General features: G+C 49.4%; 2 protein-coding genes across 3 annotated transcripts; both read right to left on the bottom strand.

The window, feature by feature from the left end:
- Window positions 1-1,038: 1,038 nt before the first annotated feature.
- Window positions 1,039-7,917, bottom strand: LOC129500314 (sialic acid-binding Ig-like lectin 10). Of its 2 annotated transcripts, XM_055310597.1 has the most exons (11): window positions 7,813-7,917; window positions 7,311-7,694; window positions 6,870-7,154; window positions 6,532-6,579; window positions 6,130-6,402; window positions 5,079-5,126; window positions 4,701-4,958; window positions 4,333-4,617; window positions 3,937-4,027; window positions 3,712-3,841; window positions 1,039-1,700 (listed from the first exon to the last, which is right to left on the bottom strand). In XM_055310597.1, the coding sequence occupies exons 1-11, from the start codon at window positions 7,847-7,849 to the stop codon at window positions 1,443-1,445; spliced, it is 2,097 nt and encodes a 698-aa protein (XP_055166572.1). In that variant the 5' UTR covers window positions 7,850-7,917; the 3' UTR covers window positions 1,039-1,442. The 2 variants fall into 2 exon arrangements, with proteins under 2 accessions (XP_055166572.1, XP_055166573.1); XM_055310598.1 differs by lacking the exon at window positions 4,333-4,617.
- A 5,207-nt stretch (window positions 7,918-13,124) lies between these two features.
- On the bottom strand, window positions 13,125-24,114 carry LOC129500099 (sialic acid-binding Ig-like lectin 14). The gene is given in 9 exon segments (XM_055310226.1): window positions 13,125-13,221; window positions 20,655-20,790; window positions 21,108-21,365; window positions 22,724-22,771; window positions 22,929-23,207; window positions 23,403-23,484; window positions 23,486-23,765; window positions 23,844-23,932; window positions 24,097-24,114. Coding segments are annotated over 9 exon segments (1,287 nt in total).
- Between the last annotated feature and the right edge of the window lie 1,459 nt (window positions 24,115-25,573).

The raw sequence follows: 25,573 nt of genomic DNA, 5'->3' as shown, positions 1-25,573 counted from the left end.
ATTACCCTTAACCTCTTCTGCTTTACTTTTGTGGGGGTTTCCCCCCCAGCTCTTCTGGTCTTTCTATTGTATAATTTAAAACGTTTTTTGTGGGGAGAGGGGCCTGGATGGCTCAGTCAGTTAAGAATTTGACTCTTGGGGGCACCTGGGTGCCTCAGTGGTTGAGAATCTGCCTTTGGCTCAGGACAAGATCACTGGGTCCTGGGATTGAGTCCCACATCAGGGTGCCTGCAGAGAGCTTGCTTCTCCCTCCACCTATGTCTCTGACTCTCTCTGTGTATCTCTCATGAATAAATAAATAAAGTCTTTAAAAAGGAAGCATCTGATTCTTGATCTCAGCTCAGATCTCATTCTCAGGGTCGTGAATTCAAGCTCCACGCTGGGAATGGAGCTGGCAAAAAAACACATTCTTTCTTTTGTTATTTTTTATTTTTATTTATTTTTATTTTTTTTCTTTCTTTTTTTAAATGCAAAGATCCCAACATCTATGCTGGGATCCTCAGTTTTCAGCCTGACAAGGAGTAACCATCCCCCAAGAGAGCTTTCTAGGAGGCAATTAGGACAGATCTCTGGGGGAGGGAGGAAGGAAAGGGTAACGTTCCTCTCTGAGAAATAGAGCCATCTTTTCTCTTCACCAGCAGGTTGATTCAGAGCACATTGTGAAGTTTGTTTTCTATTCCATTTTGAAAGTATTTCCACCTCCATGCCCCTCATGTGTTTGCTCATCCTTAGATGGGTCAGAGAATGCATTTGCCCCCACCCTCCATGTTCTAGCCCAGAGAGACCTCACTCTGGGGACTTCCGGTCCTGTCACTCAGCTAGCCTCTTTTTGCAGTGGCTGCTCTTGAGCTCACTCTGAACATCTGCTTCTATTCCTCTTCTGTAAAAATAAGTGGCTGAGTTTAAAGATTCTGCAGACTCTTCCTGGAAACGACCAGACAGCATATATTTCAGACTCCACTCTGCCTGACTTTGGCTATAGACATACATAAAAGAATGGGCACGACTGTGCTTCAACAAAGCTTTATTTATGGACACTGAAATTTGAATTTCATATCATTTGCACATATCACAAAATATTTTTCTTCTTTTGATATTCCCACCAACCACTTATTTTCTTTAAGTTTATTACTATTATTATTCTTTTAATAATCTCTGCACTCAACATGGGGCTCGAATTCAGGACAGGGAGATCCAGTCACAAGCTCTTCTGAATGAGGCAGCAGGGTGTCCCTCCCCAACCATTTAAAGTGTAAAAAAACACTATGCTCAAAAATAGGTAGCAAGCCAGTAGGACTTAACCTCTGAGGTTAGCTTGCTCACCTCACAAAGAGATAGTTTAATTTTCTTTAAAGAGAGAGAGAGACTGGCTGCTATTCTCCTCACCCTCTCCATTCTGCTTACCCTGGATCCCCGCCCTGCAGCTCCCGCCCTGGAGACCCTCAATGGAACTTGATGTCTGCGTAATCTGAATAGGTATCCTGGGGCTCCTGGGGCTCCCACGGCCTGGGGTCTGAGAAGTGGAGGGTGGCATAATGGAGCTCCTCTAGGTTATTTGATTCTGAGGCTTGAGTGAATGATCTGGGTCCTTGGCTAGTGTGGGAAACAAAATGTAGCTCCTTCTGGTTCTTCTTACAGTCCAGGGAACCCGGAGGAGGGGCCTGAGAAGGGCTGCTTGGTTTGGCTTTCCGATTCTGAGCCTGAGGGAAAAACAACCATCTTTCTTTCTTTCTTCCTTTCCTTCTCCTTTCTTTCTCTTTCTTTCTTTCTTTCTTTCTTTTATTCCTTCCTTCCTTCCTTCCTTCCTTCCTTCCTTCCTTCCTTCCTTCCACAAATGCTTGATTACTTACCATGTGCCAGACACTGATTGAGGAACTGGGAATTACATCTTGGGGCAGGAACAGGCAATAAATAATGTCTGTGCTGTAAGCCACCTTTCTGTGGTTCTTTGCTGTGCCAGCCTGAGCAAACAGGCACAGGCAGTTCCATGTCACCGCCACCATTCAATATGAGAACTGTTCCATCACCACCAAGTTCCCCTGCTTCCTATTCCTTTAAAGTCCTCAGCATCCTCCTGTCTCCAACCCTGGCAACTACCAATCTGTCCTCCATCTCTATAATTTTACCATTTCCACGGTGTTATAAAGATGGAGTGATGCGCAAAGACCATTTGAGGTTGGCTTTTTTTCCCCTTTTTTGGTCTCTAAGTTTTTCCAATTGGTAGCTTTTTTTTTTTTTTAAGATTTTATTTATTTGTGCAGCCTGGGTGGATCAGCGGTTTAGTGCCACCTTCAGCCCAGGGCATGATCCTGGAGTCCTGGGATGGAGTCCCATATCAGGCTCCCTGCATGGAGCCTGCTTCTCCCTCTGCCTGTGTCTCTGCCTCTCTCTCTCTCTCTCTCTCTCTCTCTCTCTCTGTCTCTCATTGAGACAGAGAGAGAGAGAGAGAGAGAGAGGAAGAGACACACACAGAGGGAGAAGCAGGCTTCCTGCGGGGAGCCTGATGCAGGACTCAATCCCAGGACCCCGGGATGACCTGAGCCAAAGTCAGATGCTCAATCTAGGAGCCCCTAACTGGTAGCTTCTTTAAAATGTTTGTTCCTTTTGATCGCTGAGAAGTATCCCATGGGGTTAGATGTACTTGTTTGGACTTTTAAAGAATACCAGGCACAGAGAAAGGGGGGGTGCAGGGGCGAGGGGCAAGAGTGAAAGCAGGGAGGACACACAGGAAGTGAGGAGGTGCATGGAACTGCAGGAGTTGGGGAAGGTAGTTTGGGTGTATTCTGAAGGGGATTTGCTGATGTGTTGGTTGTGGGGTAGAGAAGAGAAGAGCAAAAGATGACCTCAGGAATTTCAGCTTAGGCAACGGGGCAGATATGGTGCTATTTGTTAAGATAGTCCCAGTGGAGGAGAAGCCTACTCAGTCATAAGTTCTGTCTCAGAAAGGCTAAGTCCAAGATGCCCTAGTAGACATCCAAACAGAGATGCTGCCTCAACAGTTGGCTGTGAGTCTAAGATTCAGGGGTGAGCTTGAGAGATGTAAAATTTAGAGTCATCACAGTAAATGTTCTCTCTTGAAAATATCCAGCATTTGTAGAACACCTAACTAGGTGCCAGGCACTATTCTAAATGTTTTACAGGTACAATAAGCAAGGTGAATACTTAGAATGATCCTAGGTGGAAAAAAAAGATGAAGAATGATCCTAGGTAATAACTACTACTATTTTCCCCATTTTATAGTTCAAGAAATTAAGACACAGAGAATTAAGAGACTTGTCCAAGAACACACAGCGTTAAAACCAGGATTGAACCCAGACAGGCTGGCTTCAGAGCCCTGATCTTAATCACTAAATATAATCTGCTTTTCAGTGATATTAAGAATTATCACATCATTAATTATAATTAGTAACACCATCAAGGTGGTAATAATGGGTCAGCTACTCCATTCTGAGTAAGTGTATGTGTTCTAACTCTCAAACCAATTCTCAAAGGAAGCAGGGGGAGAAATGGAGGCTCAGAGGATACAAATGATTTGGTCCAAGTCTCACAAATAGTAGGTGCCAGAATCAGGACTTGAATCCAACACTCATACCTTTTCCACCTTGCCGTCCCTTGGGAAGATGGTTGGGACCATCTTGGGTTGGGACAGGAGAGGGGCCAGGGTAGAAGTCTGAGCAGGAAAAGAACAGGCAGGCAGCAAGAGCCACTCACCAGGGGGCCAGAGTTAGGGACCACGTTGATGTAATCCAGGATCGTACTTCTCCGTGTGGCCCTGGGCCTTGGAGGGATCCCTGCCTGGTCTGGAGTCCCTTCCTGGGTCTGTTTCTTCCTCAGAATTTTCCTGCCAGGGAAACAACCCACCTGCAAGTACGCCCCACCAGCTCCCCTGTCCCCAGCCCCAGATCCCACATGCCATTGCTCTGGCTCCTAACTCACATGACCAGGAGGAGGCAGAGGAAAAGAAAGGTCATGATGCCAGTTCCCAGAAATGTTCCGTTGGAGAATGCTTTTGAGACGAGCCCCTTATCTGCACAAGGAAACAGCCATCTCTGAGCCTGTCCCATGAACGTGGGGCCTCACACCCACCTGCCCTTGGGCACTCAGGCTTTCAGCTCCCTTTTCAGAGGTTTTATCTGCAACCCCTCATGTCCAAGTCATGGAGACCCTGCTGCACCCCAGGACCAGTTGACAGGCCTTCCCATTTGGATTTCCCTTCGTATCCCCAGCCACAGGAGTTGCTTGTCCTCTGCCAGCTCCTGCTTCAACCACAGGACTCTGGCTCCGGCCCCACTCTGTGTCCACCTCTGGGGGGCACCCAGTTGGTCCCCTAACCTGGCAGCAGCAGGAGGGCGGCGCTCTGAGCCCCGTGCATATTCCAGGCCTCGCAGCTGAGTCTGAGGCCAGAGCCCAGGGGCCCACGGAGGCTCAGGGAACTGTTGGCCCAGGGCCCCTCAGAGCTGGAGGTGATGGTCAAGGAGGCATTGCTGTGGTTCTGCTCCAGCAGCCCCTCCCCCAGCCGCCAGCGCAGGGTGGGGGCTGGGCGGGCGAGGGAAGAGCAGGTGCACAGCAGCGCCTTGCCCTCCCAGGAGCAGGAGGGGCTGAGCGGCTGCGGGGGGTCTGAGGGAGGGAGGAAAAGGGGTCAGCAGTGCCCCTGCTCCCCAGGCCCTGGGCATCCTGCCCCCAGGGGTCCCCACACTCACAGACCACAGAGAGGTGCAGGGAGACGTGCTGGGAGCCCAGCGAGTTCTGAGCTCGGCAGGTGAGTTCTCCTTCATGCTCCATTTGTATCTGAGGCAGCTCCAGGATCCCAGGGTCTGCAGGCTGCGAAGGGTTCAGAGTCTGTCCCCCCTGGGCCCAGCTCAGCCGGGCTGGGGGGTTGCTGTGGGTGACACAGAGCAGATGCAAGCTTTGGCCCTCCAGGACTGGGAGAGATGTGCCATTCCCGAGGTTTTCCAGGACTAGGGGAGGGAAGAGGCAGGACAGATGGTCAGCTGAGGGCACAGGGACCCCTTTGCATGCCAATATTCCAGATACCGATGCCCCTGTGTAGTACCGAGTTTCTCTGTTCCCCTTCCTACCTGTCCTATTTTTGTGCAGGACCATCAGTCTCAGGTTCTCTGGGGCATCTGAAACAGAGATAGGGTACTGGCTCTAGACTGGCCAGGGGCATCCCTCTGGACAGAGATGGGGAGGGGCGGGTCGAATCATCCTCTGACAGATTCTCCCCTGAGTGGCCGGAGGGAATAGACTGGTAAGAAGGACTGGTTTCTGTGATTTGGAATTTATAAAATATATTTGGCCTCTGTCCTGTTCCTGGTAGGGAGAGCTCCTAAAACCCTAGGAATGTCCTAAAGGAAGAGACCAATAAAACTCTCTTGATATGCCTAACAAACCCCTTTCCACCACAGCTGGGTTTATGTAAACGAGGGGACTTTTGGAAAGCACCTCAGGTTGGTGGCTGGTTGCCAGGAGAACCAACCTTGTGACCTGAGGCTTGGGGACTTAGACCCCACCCCTGACTTCCATGTTTGGGGAGGCTGGAGGTGGAGTCAGGCCAATCATTTGCTCAATCCTGCCTTTGTATTGAAACCTCCATAAAAACCCAAAAGTATGAGGTTTGGAGAGCTTCCAGGTCGGTGAACAGGTGGAGGTGCAGGGATGAGGGCGTACCCGGAGAGCAGCATGGAAGCTTAGGGCCCTCACCCCACACCTGGCCCTACACATCTCTTCCACCTGCTGGGTTTTTTTTTTTTTTCCATAATAACCCGTGATCTAGGAAGTAAAATATTCCTGAGTTCAGTGAGCTACTTTATCAAATTAAATCTAAGGAGAGAGTCATGGGAAACTCCAATCTATAGCCAGTTGGTCTACCTGGGCTTGTGACTGGCCTCTGAAGAGGAGGGAGGCTCTTGGACTGAGCCCCTTCACCTGTGGGATCTGACATGTCTCCAGGTAGACAGCGTTCAGTAGAGTTGAATTAACACTGGGCTGGCCGTCAGAGAATTGCCAGTACCCAAAGGCCTGGGGTTCTGAGTGCCTTTAGAGCTCTGGGACCTTGCCCCCAGCCCTGGCAGCCCCCCTCATCCCTCTCCCTTTCTGGAAACCAGGCCCCCGGCCAGTGGCACTCACACTGCACAGAGAGGTCCAGGGTGCGGCTCTGGGAACCAAGCCTGTTCTCCGCCCGGCAGGTGTAGCGGCCCGAATCCCCAGGCTTTACCCCGAGCAGCACCAGCTGGTGCTGCTCGAGGGTTCCAGGGCCCCGATGGTGGGACCAAGAGAGGATTCTGTCCTCCAAGGCCCAGCTCAGTGTGGCCGGGGGCTGGCTGTCCACAGCACAGAGCAGTCTCAGGAACTGGCCTTTCTCAACCTCTAGATGTGGGCTGTTACCCTGGGGTTCCAGGGCTGTAGAGACAGAAGCAACTAGAGGAAGTCTGCAGGGAGGAGCACCGCCTCCCTCCCTCCCTGCCTCCCTCCCTCCCTCGTCCTCCTGACGCCAGGAGGACCAGCCCCTCCCTCTCAGGCCCGAGGTACCTGACGTGTTGTCACGGGAAATACTGATCACCAGGTTTCTGGGAGCATCTGCAACAAGATTGAGATCTGGCTCTGGGGAGGGACGAGGAGTTCCTCACAGTAAGAGAGAGCACCCTCCGGGAAAAGAAAGTATGACTATCCGCGGGACACAAGCCACGGACAAGTGCCAAAGATGCTTGTGGACACGGAGCAGACTGCATCCCCAAGCCCCTCAGGGCGGAGGCAGCATGGTGGGGCTCAACACTGGCCTCTCAGGACCCACCGCCAGACACATCCCTCCACTTGCACATCCTCTCCGTTCCTGCCTGCGCACCCTGATGCCCCGCCACCAGACTCACAGGCAACATTAAGTTGAACGGTTTTCTCTGTGCTCACACCCTTCCCAGCGAACTCTACACGGCAGGTGAGGTGGGTGCCATGGTCCTGGGGCCTCGGTGTGAGAATAAGCATGGAGAAGTAGGAGGATGTTGGTCTGCTCCTTTGGTCGGAGACGGCGGCCCCCATCCAGGAGAAAGTAGGGGCTGGACATTCCTCAAAGGCCCAGTTAAACACGCAGATGAGGGTCACCTGGCGCCCCGACTCCAGGACCTCTGGGACGAAGACCTCTGGCTTCTGCGTCAGGGCTGAGACAGAGAGAGGGCAGGATCCTAGCCCTGGAAGGGGTGACCCCTGGTCTGTTCCCCCACAGACTCCCCTTTCCCAGTGTGGGGAGCGGTGGCGGGGAAGGCAGGGAGGCAGAGAGACCCCACCCCATTGCCCAGCTGGAGCCAGTTCTATACCTGTCACTTGCAGAGAGAACTGGTTTCTCACAAAATTGTATTGCACGTGTCTGCCTCTTTCCACCCGAAAGAAGTACATGGCTGTGTCCTCCACCTGGGCCTCTCTGATGAGCAAGGAACAACTCTGACTCTTGGGATCGCCAATAAGCTGGAATCGATCCGGGGGCACAGTTTGCACCTCTCGATACTGGTCATTTGTGGCCACCGGCCTTCCGATGGCCGAGTCTGACCCAGCTGTGAACCAGTAGCCGAAAGCTGGGGTATCATCCCTCCAGCCTATCTGGGGGTAGGAGAGGGTACAGGGCACATGCACGCACAGGCCCTCTTGCACCTTCACGACCTTCTGCACTTGCAGTGAGAATCTTGGGTCCTGAGCCTGAGACCCTGAAGGAGACAGAGATTCAAGCTACACCCCCAGCCCAGACCACCCCACCCACCCTGCCTGGGCTCTCCCACCCCACCCCCACCCATCCAGGCCCCTGCTGGCCATGGACCCACTCACCGCCCCACAGCAGGGCCAAGAGTAGCGGCAGGAGCATCTTTGCACTAGGAGGTCCTTGGACCTGCTCTCAGACTGGCTCATTCCCCAGACGCTGTGACTGTCAACAGGCAGGGCAGAAGAGGAAGCACCGTGCAGAGAAGACAGAGGAAGCTGAGCTTCCCGTGATGTGTAAACTGCTCCTGATACTGGGCCCCACGTGGCAGTCCCTGTCCTCCCCACTCCCCACCCCACCTCATCCACTAGGACTGGGTCTTTCCCTCAGGGGCCTACCTGGTGCTGAGGATTGCAGAGCTGGTCCTTCGGGGAGCCAGCTCTGGGGGAGAGCGTGGATGGCATGTGAGGCCATGGGGTCTGGGCAGGTGGAAGATAGGGGCTCTCCCACTGGGCTGGCCCTGGGTCACTGAAGAAGCAGAAGTGAAAGTGCACAGTGAACCCTTCTTCAGAGAGGTGCCTCTAGGGATGGTGGTTGGTGCAGAGATGGATTCTGGGGGTGGAGGAAGGGCTGGTCTTGAAATATAGAATGTCCAGTTAAAGTTAACTTTCCTGGGACACCTGGGTGGCTCAGTGGTGGAGAGACTGCCTTCAGCTCAGGTCATGATCCTGGAGTCCTGGGATCGAGTTCCACATCCGGCTCCCTGCTGGGAGCCTGCTTCTCCCTCTACCTGTGTCTTTGGCTCTCTCTGTCTCTCATGAATAAGTAAGTAAAATCTTTAAAAAAAATAATAAAGTTGACTTTCTTTCTCTATTTTTTAAAAGGTTTTATTTATTCGAGAGAGAGCACGAGAGAGAGAGGACTCGAGAATGAGAAAGGGGAAAGGGCAGAGGGAGAGGGAGAAGCAGACTCTCTCGTTGAGCAGGGGACCTGATGTGGGACTCGATTCCAGGATCCTGGGATCATGACCTGAGCCTAAGGCAGACACTAAACCGATGGAGCCACTCAAGCGCCCCTGAAGTTGACTTTCAATTAAACAATGAATTTTTTTCTTTTTCTTTCTTTTTTTTTTAACAATGAATTTTTTTTAACGAAATATGTCCCAGATATTACAATGGGACATTCTTGTATTAAAATTATTCGTTGTGGGGCGCCTGGGTGGTTCAGTTGGTTAAGCACCTGACTCTTGCTTTCAGCTCAGGTCATGGTCCCTGGGTCCTGGGATGGAGCCCCATGAAGGCAGGCTTCCACTCTGCTTTTTTCCCCTCCCTGCTCCTGCACACTATCTCTCTCTCAAATAAATAAATACAGCTTTATTATTTTTTTAAATATAGCTTTAAAAATAAAAATATTTGTTGTTCATATCTGAAATTCAAATTTAACTAGATGCCTTGTGTTTTTGTTTGCTAAATCTGGTAACCCTAGGCTGGTCTCTGTCCCATCCCTCCATCCTGGCTGGTGGTCTCACTGATCCCCTGGTCCACCAGAGGCTCCCACCCCCAGGACCTCAGTCCTCCTCTCAGGCTCCCTTTCTTCTGCCCTAAGATTGGATGCACTTACTTGTAATACTCGTTCTGAAAAGAACACCTGCTCTCACAGGTAAGGGGGATATGGAGCAAGTGGGATAAACTCCCAGATGTCCTCCTCACCCAGCCCTTCCCCTTGAAATGACCTTGGCCACATAGAGACAAGGGTTCCAACCACTGAACCTGGGGGTGGCAGGTATCATGCTGCACACTGGGGACACAGGCAAATCAGACACAGTGTCTGACCTCAAGGGGATCCATTTTGGTAAATGAAGCTTCTTCTGAGAAACAGAAAAGCACTGAAGTGCTCATAACCACTCCCCCTACCCCCTCATCCCTGCCGGTGCTGGGACAGATGTTCATGCAGAAGCCAGGAGAGGTCTCCTGGAGGAGGTGACATGTGGCTGCCTCTGTCCTTGCTCTCATGTTCACTGTACTCATGCGCTCAGGTGGCTATAACAAAGCACCACAGACTAAATGGCTTAAACAACAGAAAAATTATCCTTCATCCTTCTGAAGGCTGGGAGCCCAAGATCAAAGTGTCAGCATGGTTGGTTTCTTCTCAAGCCTCTCACCTTGGGGGTATAGACACCATCCTCTTGCTGTGTCTTCATGGGGTGGCCCCTCTGTGTATGTCTGTGTCCTGATCTTCTACTTCTCCTCCTTCTCCTTCTTTAAGTGGGCTAACGCCCAGTGTGGAGCCTAACTCAGGGTTTGAACTCATGACCCTGAGATCAAGACCTGAGCTGAGATCAAGAGTTGGACAAATAACTGACTGAGCCATCCAGAGGCCCCCTCTGATGTCTTCTTAGGAGGACACCAGTACTACTGTATTTGAGCTTGCTCTATGATCTCATTTTAAGGGAATTACCCCTTTAAAGGTCCTATTTCCAAATATAGTAACAATCATAGATCCTGGGGTTAAGAGTTTAACATATGGGGACTCCTGGGTGGCTCAGTGGTTGAGTATCCGTCTTTGGCTTGGGGTGTGATCCTGGAATCATAGAATTGAATCCCACATCGGGCTCCCTGCATGGAGCCAGCTTCTCCCTCTGCCTATGTCTCTGCCTCACTCTCTGTGACTCTCATGATTTAAATAAATAAAATCTTAAAAAAGAAAAAGACTTCAACATATGACCAGGGCAGGGGCCACAATTCAGTCAGTCCATAATATCCATCTTTGGCACTCTGATCCAGGTCCCTGCTCCCCAACCTGGGCTTTATCAGGGGAGACCCAGGATCCCTTCTCCCAGGGAGCCTCCTGTCCAGGGGTTACAACGCAAACTCAGAGAGGAAGGGCCTCCCACAGAGAAGAGGGAGAGGGAGGGAAGGGTGCCCCAGTCTTCATATGGGCTTATTCTGATTGTGCTACTGACAATTCCCTGATTTTCTTTCTTCCTTTCTTTCTTCTTTCTTTCTTTCTTTCTTTCTTTCTTTCTTTCTTTCTTTCTTTCTTTCTTCTTCTTTCTTTCTTTCTTTCTTTCTTCTTTCTTTCTTTCTTTCTTTCTTTCTTTTCTTTCTTTCTCTATTTCTTTATTCATGAGAGACAGAGAGAGAGGCAGAGACATAGGCAGAGGGAGAAGCAGCCTCCCTGATGGGAGCCTGATGTGGGACTCCATCCCAGGACCCCTGGATCACAACCTGAGCCAAAGGCAGATGCTCAGCCACTGAGCTACCCAGGTGCCCAAATCGTTGATTTTCATATTGTCCTTAGTTGCGGAAGATGATAATATGGCAGGGGGAGAAGGTTTGAATCCTTGGGATGTCCCTGTACATTTCTTTGCAACCTCCTATGAGTCTATAGTTTTTTCAAAATGAAGTTAAAAGCAAACTAAAATATTCACTCATATATGGACTATAAAAAATAGTGAAAGGGACCATAAGGAAAGGGTAGTAAATTGAGTGGGGAAAAATTAGAACGGAAGACAAACCATGAGAGACTCCTAACTCTGGGAAACAAAAGGTTGCAGAAGGGGAGGTGGGTGGGGGGATAGGGTAACTGGGTGATGGACACTAAGGAAGGCATGTGATGAGATGAACACTGGGTGTTATATGTTGGCAAATTGAATTTAAATTAAAAAAATGTTTTAAAGCAAACCAAAATAGATAATCCCAAAGCACAGCAACAACAAACAGTCTGATGAGTCTATTAGACACCTGCTCAGAAATCTGTAACGTGCATCTCAAACTTAACGTGCTTCGTGCAGCCCTATTTCTCACCACAAACCTTTCCGGCTATCTAAATATTTTTATGTGTCACCAAGTCCTGACTGCTTCCTTTACCTCACTCCATACACAACTACCCACAAAACCCATTAGCTCAACTTCTTAGGTATTAAAAAACTCTATCCATTTACCCCCACCCCCACTACCATTCGTTACCTCCTGCAAGATGTATCGGTCTTAGCACTATTGACATTTTGAGTCTGATGGTTCTGGGAGGGGAGGGATAGGGACCATGGCAGGATGTCCAACAAGAGCCCTGGCCTCACCCCTCAGATGCCAGCAGCACCCCGTCCACTCTAGCTGGGACTGGGACAACTAAAAATGTCTCCAGACATCGCCGCCTATCCTCCGATGGCAACCTACCCCTTGATGAAGAATGACTGCCCGCATCCCAGCCACCACCTTCACTCCTCCGTGTGACAGCAGTGATTGATTATTCTCGCTGCTCCCACTCTGCCCCCTCCATGGTGGCTTCTCAACACAACAGAGTTATTATTTTTCAAATATAAATCCATCCAGGTCCCTCTCTTACTTAAACGTTTCAATGGTGTCTTGCTATATTCATGAGAACACCCAAACTGCTCACCCTATCTCACTATGACCTCCCCAAGCTCACTTTGAACCCTCTTTTGCTTTGCTTCCGCATTCTGTCAGGGATCCCCACTGTGTTTCTCACCCACAGCAAGTCTGTTCACACCTGGGGACTGGAGGGGGGATGACACTAGGGGTTGTCCAGAATGCTGTTGGGGGGGGGCTGCCCCTCCTACCCTTCTGAGTTCGAAGTCGTCCACGTTTCCCCTCCTCCACAGCCTTCTGAATTTCCTGTGGCTTCTGGGGCCCTTCCTCTAAGTGACCAAACCACCTCCACCCCTCTCCCAGGCTTGCCCAGACAAGAGCCAGGTGGCTACCCAAGGCCCCCAGAAATCTTTTTCCTTCATCTAACATCTCTCTTCTCTGCCCAGGAGTGTTCAGATTCTCTCTGAACATATTCCTTTAAGACAAACGAACAAGGGCGCCTGGGTGGTTCGGTGGTTGAGCCTCTACCTTCGGGCTCAGGTCGGGATTCCCAGGTCCTGGGATCGAGTCTCGCATCGGGCTCCCCTCAGGGAGCCTGCTTCTCCCTCTGCCTTTGTCTCTGCCTCTCTTTGTGTATCTGTCATGAATAAATAAATTAAATCTTTAAAAAAAAGACAAAAAACTACGCAGCTCTGCAGGCCTCCCCTCTCCTCTCATTGACAAATGTTGCATCTGCTCCATCTACCCCTGATGCACAACGGAGGCGCTAAGATAGACTTTGAGAGGAAGTGAGACAGAGGTGGCGGGCGGGTATGGGGCGGGAGAAGTTGAGAGGGAAGAGAGAGGTAGTTAGCTCCGGACTGGGCCTGGGGAGGAAGCAGGGGTGTGGGCCTGAGACTGGAGCGAAGCATCGAGGGGATGTAGGAAAGGGTCCCAGTTAAGGATGAAGAGTCGGGGACTGGCTGCAGTTGAGGCCCTGAGTGCCGAGGAGACTCTAGTAGGGGAAAGGGGCATCTTATCCTCCCCAACCCTTACACACACACACACCGTCCTCTTCCTGTCATCTGTCCGCAAAGGACCTGTACCCGGTGCCTCGCCGCCTCCACCGCATTTCAGGGCGCCGCCGCCAGGAGGCGCGCCACCTCCGAAGCGCTGAGGACCCCCGCGGAGCCCCGGGCACCAGGGCCGGTGCAGCTGGTGGTGCTGGTGCTGGAGAAGCCGCAGCTCCACGGGGACTATTTCCCTGGTGCTGCATATATTTGCAAACGCGGCTCTTCCCAAGAGGCTACATTGATTCTCATTGCACCTGCAAATTATGACTGTTCTTTCACTGCATCTCAATAGACCGAGTCTCTGCGGGGGGTGGGGGAAAGCTATTAAAGAAGTTGCCGTGACCACTCTCCTTCCCTCACTGCAAACCCACCCTCCCCAAATTTAAAACACTTCAGTAGGCGCGCCTGGCGCGCCTGGGTGGCTTAGTTAAGTATATGATCCTGGGGTCCTGAGATCGAGCCCCAAGTTGGCTCCATGCTCAGCGGGGAGCCTGCTTCTCCCTCTTCCTCTGCATCCCTCCCTCCTCATTCTCTCTCTCCCATTCTCTCTCTCTCTCTCTCTCTCAGATAAATACATAAAATATTTAAAAATAAACAAATAAAACACTTCAGTACTGTCCCATGCTCACACATCATTCTCAAATGGGAGTCCTGCCCAGGCACACTCACCATGTGACAGCCAGGGGGGGAAAACATGTTCCTGTGATGGCTTCATCTGGGCTGTAACAGAGATATCACAGACTGGGTGGCTTAAGCAGGGAACTTTCACTTCTCACAGTCTTGGGTGCCGCAAGTCCAAGATCAAGGAGCTGGCTGATTCTGTATCTTGGAAGAGCCCACTTCCTGACTCACAGAGGAGAACTTTCTAGACTGCCTTGCCCTCACAGGGTGATAGGAGGGTCCAGGGAGTCTCTGGAGCCTCTTTTACAAGGGCACTAAGTCCCATTCAGGAGACCTCCAGCCTCACAGCCTAATCACCTCTCCAAGGCACCACCTCCTACTACCATCACATGTGGGGTCCGGTAAATTTCAACATACAGATTGATGGGGGGGACACAGTATATAGCATGTGGTGTTATCAGGTCCCATCTTCGAATTGTCTAGGTTGGGGTTGTGTTCTCAGCTGGACCTTCACCCTTTTCTCTTCAAGTGGAGATAGCGTATTAAAAAGCAAGAAGGTGAGAGAAATACTACTACAGGATAAATTTGGATTTGCTAATTTCTAGTATAAGGAAAAATTTTGTAAGTTCAGTGCTTTGTTTTCAGATGTAATTGCTATTCACTGGCATGTGTTTTGACAGTCCGTGTGAACTATTTTCTTTTCTTTTTCTATTTTTAAAAAAGATTTTATTTATTTATTCATGAGAGACACACACACACACACAGAGAGAGAGAGAGAGAGAGAGAGAGAGAGAGAGGCAGAGACACAAGCAAAGGGAGAAGCAGGCTCTATGCAGGGAGCCTGATGTGGGACTCAATCCCAGGACTCCAGGATCATGCCCTGGGCCAAAGGCAGGCGCAAAACCACTGAGCCACCCACGGATCTCCAACTATCTGTTTTCCAGAGTGAAATACCAACTCTTTATGTGAAGACCCAAGGCTCTCTGTGATCTGGTTCCTGTTTACTTCCCCAGCTTACTATCTCTTTACTTTAATTTTTTTCCCTTTAATAAAGTGTAAAGCAGCCTCTGCTGGCATTGACAGGCAGGCCCTGGTGTTCTCCTATTAAATATAAATGATTTCACAGGATTTCACACCAGACAAACCCACTTTGTGACTGGAGTAGAATAAGATAAGGATAAGACTACTCCATAGTCATGCCTTAACACAGACACATTGTCTAAGCCACAAAATGACGACATAGCCCCCATCCCCACCCCAGTCCAGGATAACATGAATGACTGCAGAATATTTATCATTTACAGCTTTAACCTTTGTTATGGACTGAATGTTGTATTCCTCCCAACATTCATATGCTGAAGCCCTATTCCCCAGTGTGTTGGTATTCGGAGAGGGGACATCTGGGAGATGATTTGGTTGTGAGGGTCATTTCCTGAATGAGATTTGTGCCCTTACAAAAGAGACTGCGGAAAGTACCCTTGTCCCTGTGAACCAGGACATGTGCTCTCACCAGGTGCCAGATATGATCTTGGATTTCTCAGCCTTCAAAACTGTGAGAAATAAATTTCTGATGTCTGTAAACTATCCAGTCTGTAGTGCCCTTTTAAAGCAGCCTGAACTGACTAAGACAGATACCTACTGGAGCTGAGACATCACTTGGTAAACTGGCATATATTCATCTAACTAAAACCCTTACCAAGGTGATTGAACACTTCTGACTCTAGAAAATACTGTCCATCATGCCCTTTCCTATCAATGCCAGTGTTCAGAGCTAGAGTCTTGGCCGTGTGGATAAGGAGCAGCTTGAGGAAGAGAGCCCCTACCTTCTCAGCTATATTCACCTGATATTTAGTCCCTTTAACACACAGCTGGCAGGGAATGAAAAGTACTGGCAGCCTGCCCTTTCCTGGGAGGGTACCATAATTCTCGACTTGGGACTTGGAGGAGAGGAAGCCTTGTGTTCTTGCTCTACCTACCTGGAATAGAGTTTCCATTATCCTGAACTGGAATAGGGATGGAAGGGGAACCAGCAACATTATTCTTAAAAGCCAAAACTGGGAACGATTGAAATGTCCATTAACTGGTGAACACATAAATGAAATGTGGTATATACTCACACAATGTAATAATATTGAGAACAAAATGTCATTAGCTATTAGTGTGTGCTCTAACGTGGTTGAACCTCAGAAATGTAATACTTAGTGAAAGATAGCAGACACAATAGACTTTACATTATGTGATTCCATGTATGTGAAATATTTATAAAAACAGTTCATCAGTTCATTAGAGATTGAAAGCAGATCAATGATTTCCTGGAGCTGTGAAGGGAGAGGTATTTATTGCAAATGGGCATAAGAGTCCTCTTTAGGCTAATCAAAATGTGTGACAATGACTATATAACTCTATAAATTTACCCAAGAATCACTGAACTGTACACTTACAATGAATTAATTTTACACTGTATAAGCTATACCTCCATAAAGCAGTTATTAACAGTCTGCTGGGGGACACCTGGGTGGCTCAGTGGTTGAGTGTCTGCCTTTGGCCAAGGGCGTGATCCCGGGATCCGGGATCTAGTCCCACATCGGGCTCCTTTCAGGGAGTCTGCTTCTCCCTCAGCCTGTCTCTGCCTCTCTCTGTGTGTCTGTCATGAATGGATGGATAAAATCTTAAGAAGAAAAAAAAGGTCTGCTGGGGACTTCTGCTTCTTAGCATAAGAGAGTATAGGGTCCAGAATTCTCCTCCTGTAAAAAACTGGAATGCCAAACAAAATATAAGAAGCCTCTGTTTTCATACATGAAACACAGGCAGGGAAGAACTGTGATCCTTGAGAGGACAAAAATGAGGTGAACCATAAAATCACCCAGTTTTTTTGTGAGGCAGTTGTTTGCAACTAGCAGAGTGAGAAGGGGATGAGGTCATAATAAAAGGGACTGAAAATGGGGATCCCTGGGTGGCTTAGCAGTTTCGCACCTGCCTTCAGCCCAGGGCGTGATCCTGGAGTCCCGGGATCAAGTCCCACATCAGGCTCCCTGCATGGAGCCTGCTTCTCCCTCTGCCTGTGTGTCTCTGTCTCTCTGTCTCTCATGAATAAATAATAAAATCTTTAAAAAAGGGAGGGGGACTGAAACTTCACTGGGTTGAAGAGACAAACTTGAGGGATAAGGAGACTGACATAGCTAACATATGTAGGTCAGAGTTTCAGACAATAGAGAGTATTGTGAAGAAAGGGTTCAAGGTCTCCAAGAAAGGTCCTTGAGTGGTTGGAAAATAGCAATCTACATGTGCACAGGGTAAAACCCAATGAGGCCAAATGAGAATATATATATTTTTAAAGATTCTATTTATTTATTCATGAGAGGCACACAAGAGAGGCAGAGACACAGGCAGAGGGAGAAGTAGGCTCCCTGAAGGGAGCCTGAAGTGGGACTCTGATCCCAGGACCCTGGGATCACAACCTGAACCAAAGGCAGTTGCTCAACCACTGAGCCACCCAGGTGCCCTGAGTAATTTCTAAGGGGAGAATAATTACTGGAGAGTTATTAGATGGGAGATTCCCAATGTTCACAAAGGGCTTGATCTTGTGTATATTCCCTCTAGCCAGAGTGAAAATACCTCCTTGAATCCATGGGGCATTCAGTAAAATCACCAAAAGGGCCATGGCATTCAAGTGAAAGAAAATTAGTCAAACACTAGACCTGTCTTAGGAGGAGCTGAAAATTAAAGAATCTTAGGAATATGGCCCAGAGGTGCCTGGGTGACTCAGTCAGTTAAGCGCCTGCCTTCAGCTCAGGTCATGATCCCAGGGTCCTAGAATTGAGCCCTACATGGGTCTCTCTGCTCAGCAGGGAGCCTGTTCTCCCTCTCCCTCTGCCCCTCCTCCTGCTTGTGCTTTTTCATTCTCTCTCTGTCAAATAAATAAATATTTTTTAAAATTGGTCCAACATGCAAGTAACTTAACTGCTTTTAAAAAAATGACCAGTGTTTTTTTAAAGGAATACAACAGGGGATCCCTGGTGGCTCAGTGGTTTGGCGCCTGCCTTTGGCCCAGGGCGTGATCCTGGAATCTCGGGATCAGTCCCGCGTCGGGCTCCCTGCATGGAGCCTACTTCTCCCTCTGCCTGTGTCTCTGCCTCTCTGTGTGTGTGTCTCTCATGAATAAATAAATAAAATCTTTAAAAATAAACAAATAAATAAAGGAATACAACAAAACCAAGCAGTCAGCCACATAAAATTGATAATTTCCAGTATTCGATGAAAATTACTAGACACTCAAAGAAGTATGAACACATGAGAAACACACTCAACAAGAGAAAAGTCCTCCAGTGGAATCAGAGTCAGACATGACACAGAGGGCAGAACTAGGAGACAAAGACATTAAAAGAGTTATTACAAGTATGTGCCAGAAATATTGAAGGATGTAAAGGAAAAAATTACCATTATATAATAAGCAAAGAAGTATAAGATTAAAAACAGGATGTGTAACTTTTTAAAAAGATTTTTAGGGCAGCCGGGGTGGCTCAGCGGTTTAGGCCACCTTCGGTCCAGGGCGTGATCCTGGAGACCCGGGATCGAGTCCCACATCGTGCTCCCTGCATGGAGCCTGCTTCTACTTCTGCCTGTGTCTCCACCTCCCTCTCTCTGTGTATCTCTCATGAATAAAAAAATTAAATCTTTAAAAATAAGTAAATTAATTAATTAATTAATTAAGGAATAAAACAAAACCAAGCAGTCAGCCACATAAAAAAAAATCTTTAAAAAGATTTTTATTTATTTATTCATGAGAGACACAGAGAGAGAGAGAGGCAGAGACATAGGTGGAAGGAGAAGTAGGCTCCCTGAGGGGAGCCCAATGCAGGACTCAATCCCAGGACCCCTGGATCATGACCTGAGCCAAAGGCAGATACTCAACCACTGAGCCACCCAGGTGTCCTGGAAATGTGACTTTTTAAAAAGAGTTTATTTATTTATTTGAGAGATGAAAGCACATACATGTGTGTGTGAAAGAGCAGGGGAGGGTGGAGGGAAAGGAAGAGAAAATCTCAAGCAGACTCTGCTAAGGACAGAGCCCAATGCAGGGCTGGATCTCATGACCCTGAGATCATGATCTGAGCCAAAATCAAGAGATGGATACCAAATGACTGAGCCACTCAGGTGCCCCCGAGAAATGTAACTTTTAAAGAAGAAAATACATTATCTGCAATGAGAGTTCCATTGAATGAGATAAACAATAGATTCAACGTTGTAGAAGAATGATCAGCAAACTTGGAGATGTAGCAGTAGATCCTGTTCGAACAGCAGACAGAGTGGGGAAGGGTCTGTAAAATGGCAAACAGATGTTCAGGGCCCTGTGAGATAGCATCAGGCCACATAACATATGTAAAAGGAGAGGCCCAGAGAATATGAGAGAAAGGAAGAATAGAATATATATACATTTAAATAAATATTGGCTTCACTTTTACAAATTTGATTGTAATTGTAAAACCACAGACTCAAGGTACTCTGCAAATGCCAAACAGGATAATATCTTTCTTCCTTTCTCCCTGTCCCTTCTCAACACACACACACACACACACACACACACACACACACACACACACCAAGGCATATATTAATCAAATTATTTAAACCGAGGGAAAAAAGAGAAAATATTAAAACTGGCCAGAGAAAAAGACAAACTACAGATGAAAAAAAAAAAGGAAGGAAGGAAGGAAGGAGGGAAGGAAGGAAGGAAGGAAGGAAGGAAGGAAGGAAGGAAGGAAAAACTTTACAGAATTCTCACAAGAAACTATGAAAGACAAAAGAATCTGAAGAACTGAAAGGGAAGAAAATGTTACCCTAAAGTTCTTTATCCCATAAAAAATATCTTTGCAAGCTAAGGAAAACAGAAACTCCTCTAGATAAATAACAGCTGAGAGAATTCGCCACCAGCATACCTACAATCACAAGAAAGATTCAGGCAAAAGGAAAGTGAAACCTGAAGGTATACGAAGGAATGAAAAGCTACTGAATGGTTAATATGTGGATAAATATGAAATAGTTTATTTTTCTAATTTAAAAAATCTCTTTAAAATTCACTGTTTAGCTATTTTTTTAATGTTTTTAATTTTTATTTATTTATGATAGTCACACACAGAGAGAGAGAGGCAGAGACACAGGCAGAGGGAGAAGCAGGCTCCATGCACCGGCAGCCCGACGTGGGACTCGATCCCGGGTCTCCAGGATCGCGCCCTGGGCCAAAGGCAGGCGCCAAACCACTGCGCCACCCAGGGATCCCTGCTTAGCTATTTTTTTAAGATTATTTATTTATTCACAAGAGATACAGAGAGAGAGAGAGAGGCAAAGACATAGACAGAGGAAGAAGCAGGCTCCATGCAGGGAGCCTGATTTGGGACTCGACCCCAGGGCTCCAGGATCATGCCCTGAGCCAAAGGCAGATGCTCAACCACTGAGCCACCCAGGCAGTCCTAAAATTCACTGCTTTGAGAAATATTATGAGATTTATAACAATATATTATGGGGTTGAATTTTGGACTTATCCAAGTCAAATTACAATAAGCACACAGAAGCAAAATATTACATGGAGTATACATAATTCAATCAATAATAACAAAAATATCTGTCTATGTCCTCATTCACCCTCCCCACCATGGATGTGGAACCATCAGGAAGAATCTTAAGGATCAGAGGTGAAGAGGTATTATTTCTGGAGAGGAGGTGGGGTCGAGTCCTCTAGTATTTCCTTGTTCCACAGAGCAGTGCAGGGGTGAGTCTAGGATACTGTGGTTTGACAGAACCTCAGTTACAACTTGCAGACTTACCCTCTTTGGAGCCTCTGAACCTGTAGGGAAAACACAATTCTGAGATAAGAGGCCAGTTCTGTGGGTAGCTTGCTCTGGAGAGGACAAGAAGAGTGAAACCACCCAAGGTGTCCCAAAATCTGGGATGCTGTGAGAAAGGACTTCTCACCTGGTATAGTAGATCCAGGTGAGGCCATAGGTGGAAAGGAAGCCAGCCCCCATGAGGGCCCCTCTGATCAGGGTGAGGACCAGAGGCCAGGTTCCCCCCTGCTCCCCTGAGTTCTGGGGGCAGGAACTGGAGGTACCTAGAGGAGGAGGAGAGAGAGGAGGAGGAGAGTGAGTTTCCTTTAAAAAAAAAAGTTTTATTTATTTGAGAGAGAGTGAGAGCCAGACAATCACAGAGAAAGAGGCAGAGGGAGAAACAAAGGGAGAAACAGACTCCCCTCTGAGCAGAGAGACCAATGATAGACTCAATCCCAGGACCCTGAGATCATGACCCGAGCCAAAGGCAGACGCCTAACCAACTGAGCCACCCACTCACTGAGAGGGAGTTTCCTGAATTCCACACCTTAGTCCCATTCACAGCCCCCTGTCAGAATGCAGGTGTCCCGCACATACTCACCCTGCATAACTAGGTTCAGGGAGACGTGGTAGGAGTTCCACAAGTGCTGAGCTCGGCAGGTGAATTCTCTTTCATCGCCCAGGACCAGCCGGGGCAGCTCCAGGACCCTGGGATCCGAGGGCTTGGAGGGGCTTAGGGTCAGGCTTCCTCGGGACCAGCTCAGCATCACAGGGAACTTGTGGTCAGTATCACAGACCAGGCGCAGAGACTGGCCCTTCTGAACTCGCAGAGAGGTGGCATTGCCCAGGGCCTCTGGTACTAGGGGACAGAGAGAGCCAGAAGGGCACAGATGAGGGCCCCTTCTCTCCCTCTGGCCTTCCACAGACACGGGTGTGGAAAATAGTGTCTCTCAGACAAGTGTTACCAGCAAAGGCAAGTAAGAGTGACAAGCCATCTGGTGGGGTGGGGAGAAGGCATGGTACCAAATGAGCCCAGGACAGGTGGATGGCTCCCTGAGCGAGAGCTGGCATGTCTGGACATGGCAGAGAACATCCCAGGAGGCGGTGCCCTTTGATGTATGATTCTGAAGAGGGGCAGGGACACACGTAGGTCTGACCTGGAGACTCGCACACAGGTGTTGCTCCCAGGCTTTCCTCTGAGGGCCACAGGGAACCATGGGAGGGTCTAGACAGGGGAGGAACAGGGCCAGACCTAGGGCAGGTGGAGGCACCTTTGGGCCAGGGTGGGCTAGAGGGGACGGTGGGGATGGGGGCAGAGACTGGCAGGCCAGAGAGGAAGCTGGTCCAGATGTAGGTGGTCTCACCATGTCCAGGTAAGAGAAGGTGGAGGCCCGAGGTGGGGTTGCTGCCGTGGGGATGGAGAAAGAGTTACTTAAGACATTTTCCTGAAGTTGAGTTTGCAAAACTCACTGGTCGTGGGGGAGCATTGGGTGGGGCACAGAAATGTCTAAAGTGACTTCCAGGGATGCCTGAGTTGTTCAGCAGTTGAGACCTGCCTTTGGCTCAGGGCGTGATCCTGGATTCCTGGGATCAAGTCCCATATTGGGCTCCCTGCATGGAGCCTGCTTCTCCCTCTGCCTGTGTCTCTGCCTCTCTCTGTGTGTGTCTCTCATGAATAAATAAATAAAATCTCTTAAAAATAAATAAAGTGACATCCAGGATATGGACTCAGGTTGCTCAGGTGGGAAAGGCCTCCCCAAGGTAGCAGAGGGGGCTCAGGATGATCTGGACTGGACAGAGATGGACAGAGATTGGGAGGATCCCTGGGCAGACACAGGACTGGAAGCACCAGGGCACAGGCTTATTCACGGCGTCATGCAGAAAGCAGCCAGGGGCCCAGTGCCCAGCTATAGGAACTTGTATCTAAGGCTCCTGGTGGGACAGAGATGTCATGGCCACAGGGAGAGTGGAGAATCACGAAAAGGGTCCGATGGGAAAATGAGAGGAGAGAGGTCAGGGGAGAGAAAGCAGCCATGGTGACAGTGAGTGGTCAGCTAGGATTCAGAGTGACCCCAGAGAGTCCAGCCAGGCGGTGGGGTGAGGCAGATTTGGGACCAGGGAGCGATTAAGGAGCAATGGAGCTTCATCCCATCAGACCCTTGCAACATTCCCTTATTTGACCTCTGAGGTGTCAGTTGTGCCTCAGACCTCACCCACCTGTGCTGTTTCCCCTGAAGATGAGGATGGTCAGGTTGTGTGGAGCATCTGAAACAGAAACAAATAATTGGCCACCTGCAGTATGATGAGGTGGCCGTGAGCGAGGGGATGGAGCCTGAGTGTTTGCTCCATCTTGATTCTGTGGCTCTAAGAATTCTTCCCAAGTATCCCACTCAAGCCCTGCCTCCCCCTCCCTAGCACTCACAAGACACGTTTAGCTGGATGGTCCTCTCTGTGCTCACACCAGCTCCAGGGAAGTTCACTTGACAGGTAAGGTTGGTGCCGTGGTCCTGGGGCCTTGGTGTGAGGGTGAGCACAGAGGCATAGCGACTCTTGGAGCCCCAGGAGGTGAGGGCAACCCCGATCCAGGAGAATGTGGGGCGTGTTCCCCTCTTACAGACCCACAGCACGCTACAGGTAATGTTCTTGGGGCGGCCAGGTTCTAGGGGCTCTTGGATGTGGATGTCAGGTGTCTTTGTCAGAGCTGAGGAGGAGAGAGACAGAGACAGAGATCCTGGAGATGGTACCTGAGTGTGCCCCTAGAAGCAGCCTTTACCTCCAGGCCAGCTGTCTCCTCCCCAGACAGGATGGAAATCAGGGATCCCCTCCTAGTCCTGCCCCAGGAGCCCTCAGGACCCATGCATGTGGCATATGTCCTTTTCTTGGCCCCATTTCTTACCCGTCACATGCACGGAGAGCTGGTTCTGTAGGTAATTATATCTCACATAAGACCCTCTCTCCACCCTGAAGAAGTATGTCCCCCGAGTCCCTTCTCTGTGCATCTTTGATCTCCAGGGAGCAGTCATATTCCAGGGGGTTTCCAAGGAGGCAGAATCGGTCCTGGGTCCCCTCCTGTACTTTACGATGTGGGTTGTTTGTGGCCACTGGAGCATCCTGGGACGTAGAGGCCCCTTCCCGGAACCAGTAGCCATGAACAGGGTCAGAGTCAGCCCAGCCATTCTTGGGGTAGAAGAAATTGCAGGGCACAGAGATACATAGGCCCTCCTGCACTGTCAGGGACTCCTGAACTTGCAGCCAGTACCTCGAATCGGAATTAGAGAACCCTGGAGGGAATGGAGCCAGTGGAGGCAATGGAGGCAGTGGCTTCTACCTGCCCAGCCTCTTCCCCTGGGCCCACTCACCTGCCCACAGCAAGGGCAGCACCAGCGGCAGCAGCAGCATATTTGAGATGGAGGGTGTGTGGGCTTCCTGTGGGTGAAGGAGAGGTGCCAGGGAGGAGCCTGAGTCCTGGTGGTTCTCAGAAGAGGAACTGCAGCCCCAGAGCTGGCCCCCTCTCTGCACAGAGCCTGCCACATTTCCTGGCCAGAGACCCAGGAGACGCCCTCCCCAGGAAGGAGAGGCCAGCACCTGACCGTGTGTCCTGCCCCCATCTTGGCACTTCCCTATGGCACCAGAGCCTGGACTGGGATTTCTGAGGACATGTGAGGCATGAGACACAGTGAGTCTCCTCGTCCTCCAACTGAGGTGATTGTCTGAGCAGCATTGTCTATACCTGGGAGCTAGTCAGTTCCTGGCTAGATCTGGAGGGGTCACAGCTTCATCTAGAGCTTCCAGGTTCTAAAGGATTCTTTAGGTTTGTGTGAGTGTCCGGAGCAGAAGAAAAGAAGGAGTCCTGGGTGTAGTGAAGGCAGGAGCCATTCATTCATTCATTCATTCATTCATTCCCCAAATACTTCGTGAACATCTGTGTTGGGGGACCTGGAGACAAGCCAGTTGGGTCTAACCTGGTCCACCTTGTGACATGGTCCCCACCCAGGGTGCCACTTCCTCCCCAGCCACACAGTACTGTCCCTGGGGGGTTCAGAGCTGCAGGCACCTGTGACTTTGCCATGTGTCCTTAGGTATTTTCTAAAAATATGAGTACAAGATTTTTTTTGACATGTAGTAAACAAGAACAACTCTCTTCAAGCTGCAAAACTTGAACTATACCCATTAAAGAACAACTCCCCATTTCCCTCTCCTCCCAGTCCCTGCAACCACTGTTGCATGTTTTGTCTTCAGGAATTTGACAGATTTTTTTTTAAGATTTTATTTATTCATGAGAGACACACAGAGAGAGGCAGAGACACAGGCAGAGGGAGAAGCAGGCTCCGTGCAGGGAGCCTGACGTAGGACTCGATCCTGGGTCTCCAGGGTCACGCCCTGGACTGAAGGCGGTGCTAAGCCGCTTAGCCACCCGAGCTGCCCCTTGTTCTCAATTCTTTTGCATATGTACCCAGATGTGGAATTACCAGATTATATGGCAACTCTATTACTAATTTCTTGAGGAAAGGCCATACCCTTTTGTGAACCTTCTCTATTACCACGTCAAGCTAGCTGTGACTACTCTTGTGATTCTGGACGTTCAAACTCAGCCCTCCCTGACATCCCCAGTTGGATGTCAAGTGGCTTCTCAGAATGAACATCATCCTTCAAAACCCAGCTCTCTGAAATCCTCCCCATAAGAGGACTCTGCCCTTCCAGCTGCTCAGGGGAGATACTGGGCATCATTTTTGCTCTTCTCTATCCCCCACCCCCTCCTCCATTAGAACATGCTGTTAGCTTGACCTTCAGAATATATCTAAATATTCCCCCACCTGCAGTGTATCCTTGGCCCAGTGCACCTGGACAACCACCCCCCACCCCCAGGGCTGTGCCACATCTCTTTTTTGCTCCCACGGACCCAGTCTGGCTGATTCTGAACTGAGTAGCCATGGGGATCCTCCTAAATGAGGGTCCCAGCATGTGTCTGCTCTCCTTGAAGGCTGCAGTGGTCTGCAGTGGTCTTCCACGGGACCTGCATCATCTGCACTTCTGTGCTGCCAGTCTTGGAGCTACTGCACTCACTGC

The sequence above is a fragment of the Nyctereutes procyonoides genome, unplaced genomic scaffold, assembly GCF_905146905.1.
Source record: "Nyctereutes procyonoides isolate TBG_1078 unplaced genomic scaffold, NYPRO_anot_genome, whole genome shotgun sequence".
NCBI classification, from domain to species: domain Eukaryota; kingdom Metazoa; phylum Chordata; class Mammalia; order Carnivora; family Canidae; genus Nyctereutes; species Nyctereutes procyonoides.
Note: the sequence above shows the minus strand (reverse complement) of the source record. Positions and strands in the feature narration are given on the sequence as shown.

What these genes read in the sequence shown, in the direction of transcription:
- LOC129500314 (XM_055310597.1), bottom strand. Translation starts at nt 7,849, where the DNA reads ATGCTCCTGCCGCTACTCTTGGCCCTGCTGTGGGGCG. An exon ending in CTTGGCCCTGCTGTGGGGCG is followed by an intron (nt 7,695 to 7,812) that starts GTGAGTGGGTCC and finishes TGTCTCCTTCAG; the next exon opens with GGTCTCAGGCTCAGGACCCA. An exon ending in GTTCTCTCTGCAAGTGACAG is followed by an intron (nt 7,155 to 7,310) that starts GTATAGAACTGG and finishes TCTCTGTCTCAG; the next exon opens with CCCTGACGCAGAAGCCAGAG.